Genomic DNA, 9,827 nt, shown 5'->3' with positions numbered 1-9,827 from the left:
GTTTGGGACACGGTGTGTCAATTTTAACTAACCCGTGTGCTCGCGCGTCTCTGCATCGTAACCCAGGTAACCATCAAATATCGGCCCGTCAGTGCGTTACGATCGTTAATAAAATTCCACGCATCCGACGGCCGTCCGTCGACCGTCCATTTTCAGAGACGTAAAGTCGGAACGTACTCGCGTGCGTTTATTAATTTATTATCCCATCGTAGTATCGCAGAAATTGCGGGAGAATCGCCGACGCGTTCCGTCGCTACGCAACATGTTTCCGAATTATTATCATAAGCATTCCCGCCAACTATCGCTTCGTTTCAATAATTCAGAGTTAATTCTTCATTCAATCAGGTATTCTTTTTAAATATTAAACAACTTTTTGATATAAAATATCTTGATGGCTAAATGTAACAATCTAGTAAAGCAAACATCATTCGTAATTGCAAAATAATTTCAATTTATTTTAATTTAGTACTGTGTGTGTGAAAATTAAATTCGTTCGCTGTATTATTTACGATTTACTTAAATATATACGCAAAACAATATCATAAAATATATTTTAAATTAATGTTCAATTAACAGCAATATTATGATAGTTGACAAGCACATGATACAATTTTTTATATGTCATCATTTAAAATATATATTTTTTTTTTTTTCGTTTAACTTTTAGTACCCGCATTCGACGAAAATAGTGATAATTCATGAACACTCTATATAGAATCCTGAGTCGTTACGTCGTGCAGGTACATTTTACGACAAAGCCAGGATGAATGCCGACCAGGCTGCTCGTATGTCCTCGAAAATGGCATATTTTACTGCGCGGTAACTAAATACCCCATATATACACGTATTATGGCGGAAAGTGAACAGCTATACATATGTTAATTGGTCATTAAACTGTGCTGGAAATTAAATTCGTCGACATTTCGAAATACCGTTTCGTTTACGATTTATTTTAATATATAGGCAAAATGATATTATAAAACATATTCTAAATTAATACTAAATTAATAACGACATTGTGCGATAAATGGACAAACGCATGATGTCAATCTTCCATCATTATTTAAAAATAATTAATTTCTTATTATTAAAAAGATATAGATTAATCGCGAACGCATTCAATTCCGAACAGGTGCATATCACATCCGCAACTTTTATATAAAAAAAAAAAGTAGATAATGTATCTTAAATCTAAATAACATTTTGAGAAAAGAAGATAAATTACGCAATGCGATTCGGCATAATTATCAATTTCAAATAGATTTATATTGCAATTTCGTCATCGTCTCATTAAATGCGGAAAGGAAACGTATGTTGAGAAAGAAAGGTGAAGGAATATTATAATTTTTTTTTTTAATATTTTTATTCTATCATTTATATATCATCGCGTAAAAAAAGCGTAACGGATTCTCCGATCAATTTTCCGTGTACCTAATAATTACTCACCGCGCTTTTGTCGCGTTTCGCGATAATGAAGGATACGTCGCGAAATGTCGTTAAATGCGGAATATCGCCGCGACGACGACGGTTGTTGATGGCGCGGTCGAGATATTTGCGTACAACTATCGCGCGCCGAGTCTTGTCTATTTTAATTATCATCGCGCGTAGCAGGCCCGATAAGCGTTTACCCAGAGAAAGGCAGAGGGTTTGGTGCACGCGGTTCGATGAACGCGCCGATAACGGCGAGATGCGGGCGCGCGCTCTCGCACATGCGGGCGTTACGCATTCATCGCACGGCGAGTCTGTGAAGTTGTGGCGATGCGTGAAGTTTGACCTGCGGTACGCGCGCACGCACGCACGCGTGTATGCACGCATGAAGAGCCGATGTGTACGTCGGGTGTAGATGCTCGTAATGCGTATAATGAAACAATAGTGTAGTTAACGGCCCGACTGAATTGGCCGCACGGTACTGTGGCGATCGAGCATTTAATCAGATTTTAAATTAGAAGAATTCGTTCCTCTATCCTTCCCCACCTCCCTCCTTCCCATCTTCGATTTATTCGCCCGCTAATTTTCCGATCACGCTATTATGTGTAGGCTTTTATGGCGAAATATATAAAAAGCTATATATACGATAAGATTTTTAATGTGTAAATGAAAACTTTCGCGTATGCGAAAACACTCGGCGGATCTGGCAATATTTGTACGCGTGATCCCGCGAGATCTCTAACGAGGTACATACACGATTCTCTCTCATCATATCCCACGAGTTACATTTGAATCGTACTTGGCAAGACGCCGCGCGTGACTCGTACAGGTGTACACGTGTGAACGAAATAGAGGACACTTCCGCGACATGAATACGCGGTGATTACCGCAACAGGGACGGACAGTTTCACGGCGATAAAATTGCATCGCCGCATGTTTCTCTCTCCCTCTCTTTCTATCTCTTTCGAGTTTCACTCTCTCGTCGGCCAAATTGGCGCGTAGCTCCGCCGGTCGAGTGCGTTACCGTGATGCGTCTTTTTTTTATTTGTAACAAATAGATGGGATGCAGCGGTATAATTGAAATCGTATGAAGTTCCAATTGAATTTTTTTTTTCAACAAAAAATTAATTTAAATTTAACTATCAAGTAATATTGAGAATGAAAAAATCCATAACTAGCGACTTAATAAAATTTTATTAAAAGGAAAGTTTAGTTTCTCATAAAATTCGCGATCGAAGAAACATTCGACGATTACGAGATACAACTTGTATAATTTCAAAGCACCCGGCTAAAACTATTCGCGAAACGAATTGTGTAACGAACGGAGAAATAAATCGATGTATTGCGAACAAATATACAAATGTACGAACTCTCATATAGACTATCCCGCGAAAGCTCGTATCTAGTAATTTCAGCGAATCACCTGATTAAGCACCACCGGCCTCTCACGTCTCCATCAATGGCAGCCGTAGTGAAACATAATATCAGAAATACGGAGATAGTCGGCACACCTCTGTCAGTATTCAGTCGTCGTACGCGTAATGATGTGACGTCATCGTGCCGTAAGATGAATATATATGATTAAACGGTGCGTTTTCGTCGGCCGATTCCACACGTCCGGAAGGATATTTCCATGTATGAGAAGCTACGTTATCACATTTGCATGTATTTCATTACATTTACTCGGTACTGTCTATCTCAATTAATATTAAGTCAGTGAAGTGCATCAGGCAAAGATGACATTTGAAAAAATCATTTTTTATCCAATTAATAATCACAAAATTTAAGACAAAACTTTTTCACAATAAAAATCTCAACTGATAAATTGTACATAAATATAATAATGTTTCATACACAATTAATATAGAAAAATTATAGGAATAATATTGATAATAAAATAATAAAATGTATAAGCATAATAAAATGTAGATAAATCTCCAAAATTGAACTTTGAACCATTCAATTCGGAGGCAAACAAAATCCAGCTCCAGCGTTGCAAAAAAGAGCCCGCGACCTCGACGGTATTGACAGACAACGTAAATTATGCACGAACCGAGTCTTTCGCAATTCGTAGAGAGTTCTAAGCTACATTCGGTTGCTTCGTCGCGTATTTTCACGCGAAAATGCAGCGTGAGATTTGACGCGATTTTGCATTTACACAGAATCAAAAATCGAATTGCGTTTCATCTTAGTATCACGAAGAAATTCGCGGCGATAAATTTAAATCTGAAAGAAATATTTCTTTTTACCTCTCGTATTCATCGTAAGACTTTGGGCGTACCAAAGTGCGATAGAATTTTCCTGACTCGACATATCACGTTGAATGTAAGAAAAAACGAAGGAAACAAGGTGTACCGTTTGAGATCGGCGACGACGAATCGGATGAAACGAAGCGTCGCAAACGCGTTCTCAACACGCATTCTTGAGAGTAAATCACTCTCTGGCGCGAATCCATGGCTATCGCTTGCCAGGACTTTGCATCTCGTTGCACGTTTCTTCGGAAGCGACGGTCTAACTCCGTCTAATTCCGTCGCGAAACGAATACAGCGATAGCCGTAATATGTAATACAACGTTCGATTCATCATCAATGGTGTCAATCAACGATGACGAATACTTATAAGTAACCGACCGCTCGATTAACGTAATTTATCGCTCTTGTACACACATGAAATATATATGATTTAATAAAAAAAAAAAAAAATACAAAGATAGATTATAGAGGTTTGTATCATCCAATGATAGGTACAAATAATCGAATTCGGAGGTTCGACATGACCGTGGGTTGATAAAACCCGATTGTCCGCGCGCGGAGGAAGTTACCACGTGCACGGTTAAATACCGACCGAAGAGTTAACACGCGAAAGCGCGTGACACATTCCGCGTCGCGTGCCGTGTCATGCAAAATAGCATAATTATCGCGAATAAATCGCGCGAAATATCGGCGCGTCCGCGGCTCGCGTCGATTCGAAATTAGTTCCGTCGTTCAAACGTCATTGCGTATCGCGCGATTTTAATCCGGTGTTTCGACGCAAACGAGTGAATTAAATCCGGAACGAGTGAAACTCGATAATCGTTCGGGAAAAAAGTTATTCACGTTCACGCTAATCATATTAAACGCGGTATATAATTTTTGCAAAACACACAACGCGAGTTGTTTCATTAATACTCTTTGCAACCCGGTTTAAAAAAACATGAAACTCCGACAGTAGAAAAACCGATAAGATCAAAAAACAAATCTACTTTATTTAACCGTGATCAAATGAATTGTATTTTCTGTAAAATTGTAAAGTTTGAAATGAAAATTATAAACGTAACGTACACTTTTGCGAATAAAACGATACTTTTTTTCTTGTTCAATTCTCTTTTGCAGATTCTCTTAATCATGTTTTATATAATACGCGCAAATATAATAAGCTAAACGTGCTTGTATATAACATACAGAGTATCCCAAAAAACAATGGATGTTTTTTTTAGTAACAGATTCTCTGATCAATTTGGAGTCGGTTTTTCCTCAGCAAAAATATTGAGAAAAGTTATCCTTTTTTCGCAAGTTTTTCTTCTCTTTTTTTCCATCATATACAAACAATTATAATTAAATCTCAAATTAAAATTCTATTAATATCTCCAAAGTGACCAGAGAATCTGTTATTAAAAAAACAGATGGTTCTAAGACATACATCCTGTGTGTATGACTTTTATTTCTGTCAAACATCACGTATAACGCCGAGGATGTAACAGTTATATTTAGCACCAACAATAAGAAGTTAATAGAATACATGATGAAGAATGAAAGTCTTAGAAGCTAGAATAATGAATAACTTTGAGAGTCCAAAGTTTGTCGGGCAAATCCGAGTTTTTCGTGTATTTATTTTCCACGAAAAAATATTACGAACAGCAATGGTTTTACGGTGTTTCACGTACCGCCCATAGCGAAATATAAGTGGAATGGGGTTATATAGAGACGCAACCGCGTTCGTTTGCCCGCAAAAGCCATTGGACGCCAACGACGCGGAATAAACGCGTGTTGTACGATATATCGGATACTGTTGCGCGGTGTAATCGAATATTATTCATAAAATGTGTGTGTGTGTGTGTGTGTGTGTGTGTGTGTGTGTACGTGGATGCGCGAGCGGAGTACGCCAGGGTTCTATAAACACGGCTAAAAGTTCAGCCCCTCCAACCGGAAGCTGAGAGAGTAACATCCATATAAACATATTTCCGCGATAAATACGCTTTGATTTTCGTGAGAAATTGCGCGGTTCGAAACTAATTGTTCTCTCTCTCTCTCTCTTTCTTTTTTACTATTACAAAAACCTTTAGCGACGAGGAAATTGCATGAGAATTAGCGGCCGCATTCGCGATTGATCCGAACGAGCGAATACCGCTATAATTGCAATGAAACGTATCTCATATTCACTTTATATCATTAAAAATGGAATATGATTGGTGAACCATTATCGAGCCGAATCGAACGGCGTATTGCAAAGGACATTTAAAAAAAAAGTAAATGCGTACGAATGATTAAATAGACGTTGCTATACAATATCGAAGATTAAAGGACTTTACTTAATTAAGTTTCAATGGTGGATTTCTCTTTTCACCTCGCTAAACTGCACGCGATCGCACAGACAGCCGGGTAGTACGAGAGAACTGCTCTCGCATGTACATTCGCAAAGGCGAAGCCAGAAAAAGAGGGACAAAAAACGAGGGAGAGAGGGAGAGGAATGACATGTGATAAAGAAAAGCTTCGTTCATCCCTTCTGATATCGCTTTCTTTCTTTCTCTCCGCGGCTGATAATTCCTCTCACTCCACACAATCGCAATATATATATATAACACCATTCATTTTTTATTTCTCTTTCTATCACGTTAAACGATCCATTTTATGAAGAGTGTAAACTCTAAGCTGTATCTCTCTTTTATTTATACAAATTATAAATTTATATTTCCTGAAATAATTTTCCCTAAATAATTTAGAAGCGCGCTCTCTCTTTTCTTCTTGAATCCTATATGTGTGCATAACATTTCGTTTCGACATATATAGCTATACCCTTTACTCGTACGTACGTATATTCTGCTTATCACTCTCACTCATTTCACCTTCTCCCCTCCGTTTCTTTTTCGCTCTATTCTCCTCTCTTTCTCTCTCTCTCTCTCTCTCTCCCTCTTTTTCTCCATCTCGCTGAAAAGCGAGAGATTGGGTTGTAAATTTAAGAGAGAGAGAATGTCAGCTTACCCGTTCATACTGCCGTCAGCTCCGAGCGTCGATGAGCCGGCGCGTTTCCCAGGTCGGGTGCGAGGTTAGGTCGGCCGCCAGCACGTCGTTGCTCAGCACGTCTGCGTATCAGCGTCACGGAACGTGCCGCGAGAGGACAACAGGTTGCATGTAATATCACTGTCCGCGTCTCCGCCGTCGTCGTCGCGGGCAAGAGAGATACGAACGGACGACGTATCGACGAAGGAACAAACTTACGAGGATAATCGAGCGCGACGATGACGAGCGAGTCGCGAGGAAACCAGAAAACAGCCGTCACGACGCGACACCGTCTCGCTCGTTCCTTCCCCCCTTGCGTCGCTGCTCTCTTACCACACACACTCTCTCTCTCTCTCTCTCTCTCGCACTAACGCGCGCAAATACTAATTCCGCGAATTCCGTCAGACCGTCGCGTGCTTGCACGCGCGAGAAAGGCGCGGCGCGGTACCGCCACTCGCGACGACGAACGATTCCTCGAATCGAACGGAGAGAAGGCAGCAGGGGTTGGGAATACTGCGTGTCCGCGATATACCGAGATGCGGAGGATGCGATAACGGCAAGATGATTATACGGCTCGCGATATCAACGACACCCGGGAGTCGCAGGACGAGGGAGGCCGTGCACCACGATAACATGCGATACGCGTTAATCGCGGAGCCGAGGCGGACACGCGCTGCCGCTCACTTCAACTTGCACCGGCCGCGAGGTGCATCGTCGCGCTCGGTGCGCTAGTCTTTCGCGCGGGGTGCCGCCATCTCGCGGCGTACTCGAAGCGATATTATATTCGCGCACTTCACGCGACATGGCAGAGATAAAATCGAAACGAGAGACGGGAGGATCCAATATAAAGATTGACGCAAACGTTCAAATAAAAAATATGTTCACGATGTTCAGATATTGAAGCGAAATATATGTCAAGTTCCTTGCACTTTGTTTCCACAAATAATATTATATATCTATTCGAGATAAACATATATAAAATTATGCATTTTATGTCATTCTTGAAAAGCAATATTGCCAATTGATTTTTTCTTATAATTATATTTCATATCTTATATCAAATATATATTTAGATAGATTAGTTTTGAGGAAATCTACTTTATCTGGAGCGAAAATTGGAGAATTTGATATAATCGAAAATTGGTAAGATTGCGATAATTAACATCGATGATAGCCCTCCGTAACACACATACACATATATACGAAATAAGAGAATGCAAACAACTTTTACACTGCTTATTAAGGTAAATATAAAATCGGCATACTCGCGATTAAAAAATATTATCAATAATGTACTTTTAAAAAGGCCGGTTCTTGCACGCGGATCTTGCGGGAGTCACGTGACCCGCGAGAATCACGTGACCCGCAAACGCTCTGGGCGCTACCGCACTCTCGCGGGAAATATCGCAACCGAGGTATAACAGTGTGAAATTCAAAACGGTGGAGTTATTAAAACGTCTAAAACTCATCGCACATAGTTAACCGATCATGATCCTTCATATCTATCAACACATTTCCGCTCGGCACTGTCGTGTAATAATCAAACGCATCATTGATATGATGCAGTCCGAAGATCGCCGAGATACGAGGACGAATCGTGCATTCCGAGTGATAGTCCAACAAATGTTGCATAGTCTCCCTGTCGGGAGAGAAACGTCACTTTCCGATTATCGGTTATATGTTATATTTCAATTACGCGCGCGCAAATTTTTTATCTTTGCCATCTGTGAGAATCTTGAAAATCTAAATGCTAACCTGTATACCAGTGTGTCAGCGAGTTTGTAATGTTCCGCGGCGACCGCGAATACTGTGTAATTCGGCGACATGACGTAGAAATCGGGATACCGTTTATTTCGAGCATTCCCGAGAAGAGCGATTAAACCATCGTGCTTCAAGCTGTGAAGAAAAAAGAAATGAAATTATATAATATATAACGCAATATCGAATGCAATGGATTTTTTCGCAGCAGCAACTATTAGAGAAAGTTGCAATTCATTCGTAATTGGTAAATATATATATATACATTTTTTTTGCTATTTTTAACGAAACTCGATGATAAAAGCCTTCAATTTTTATAATCTTGCAATACTATTTTTACCAGGTCATCGATAAAACCAGGGGACAAAAAAGGAACATGCAGTGGTGTCATAACGTAACAACGCGATTACACACCATTTGACGACGCTCCGGAAGTACGGTCCGCCCTCGGTCTCGATCATCACCCGTACTTCTTTTTTTCCGGTGAGTTTTCTTAATTTGTACGGCAAGCACAGTTCATTTCTATCGCACACGACCTCTGCGCCGAGATCGGCGCACAGCTTGGCTCGCCTTACGTCGTTGCATAGAGCTATCGGCTAAGATGAAAGACAAAGACTGGTCCTCAGATATGATGTCAGATGTTCTTAGGTAATTATTCGTGAAACAAGGATTTAAAATTTTCAGAATACATCAGAATTTTTAATACGGTATTCGTAAAATTCCGATATATTAATTTAAAAAAACTTTCTTTTTTATTACATCGATTAAGACCCAGACAGCACTATGACATCCTCGGGAAATCCGAAGGACATCCAGGACGGACATTACGGATATCCTGTGGATATCCTAATTTTATCCCGGGATATACTCAGGATGTCCTGAGGAATAGCAAATAAGCACCTCATGCTATACCTAGAAATATCCTCAGGATATCCCATTTCAAAGTCCTACGGATGTCCATAAGATGTCCGTAAGACATCGTAATTCCTAAAACGTCCACAATGCATTCAAAATTAGTCCAGAATATGTTATCAAGGTACTTTATATGATATTTTAAAGATAACATATTGAATATAATTTATATAAGATATATATATTAATAGAATATAAAATAGAATATTTTAAATATAATATAGAAGTTCATAAATTATTTTCTTTATAAAATTGCGTTCTGTTATTCACTGCCAATATCGAAAATCTAATACTGAAAATAATTCACGTTCTTTGATATTTGAGGCTTTCATGCTGTACATGAATATATTAGGTTTGGCTTCCGGGTTTGAGCCGTTTAATATTTTCTAAACAATTCAATATCTGAATTTCCTATGTTGGGATTGCATCAGAAATTGAACTGATAGAAAATAATTACATTTTTAATTTCCTGCC

At 39.4% G+C, this 9,827-nt stretch overlaps 1 protein-coding gene across 1 annotated transcript in view; it reads right to left on the bottom strand.

The window, feature by feature from the left end:
* Positions 1 to 8,141: 8,141 nt before the first annotated feature.
* The window catches only part of LOC115244618 (quinone oxidoreductase-like protein 2 homolog), a 5,581-nt gene continuing 3,895 nt past the window's right edge, over positions 8,142 to 9,827 (bottom strand). Inside the window, exons 2-4 of the mRNA XM_029822420.1 lie at positions 8,856 to 9,037; positions 8,439 to 8,579; positions 8,142 to 8,322 (exon numbers count right to left, since the gene is read on the bottom strand). Coding sequence (XP_029678280.1) covers positions 8,142 to 8,322; positions 8,439 to 8,579; positions 8,856 to 9,037 — 504 coding nt within the window. The remainder of the gene's footprint in view (positions 8,323 to 8,438; positions 8,580 to 8,855; positions 9,038 to 9,827) is intronic.

Source organism: Formica exsecta, unplaced genomic scaffold (genome assembly GCF_003651465.1).
Source record: "Formica exsecta isolate Colony F162 unplaced genomic scaffold, ASM365146v1 scaffold122, whole genome shotgun sequence".
NCBI classification, from domain to species: domain Eukaryota; kingdom Metazoa; phylum Arthropoda; class Insecta; order Hymenoptera; family Formicidae; genus Formica; species Formica exsecta.
The sequence above is the reverse complement of the archived record's forward strand: the minus strand, read 5'-3'. Positions and strand labels throughout refer to the sequence as shown.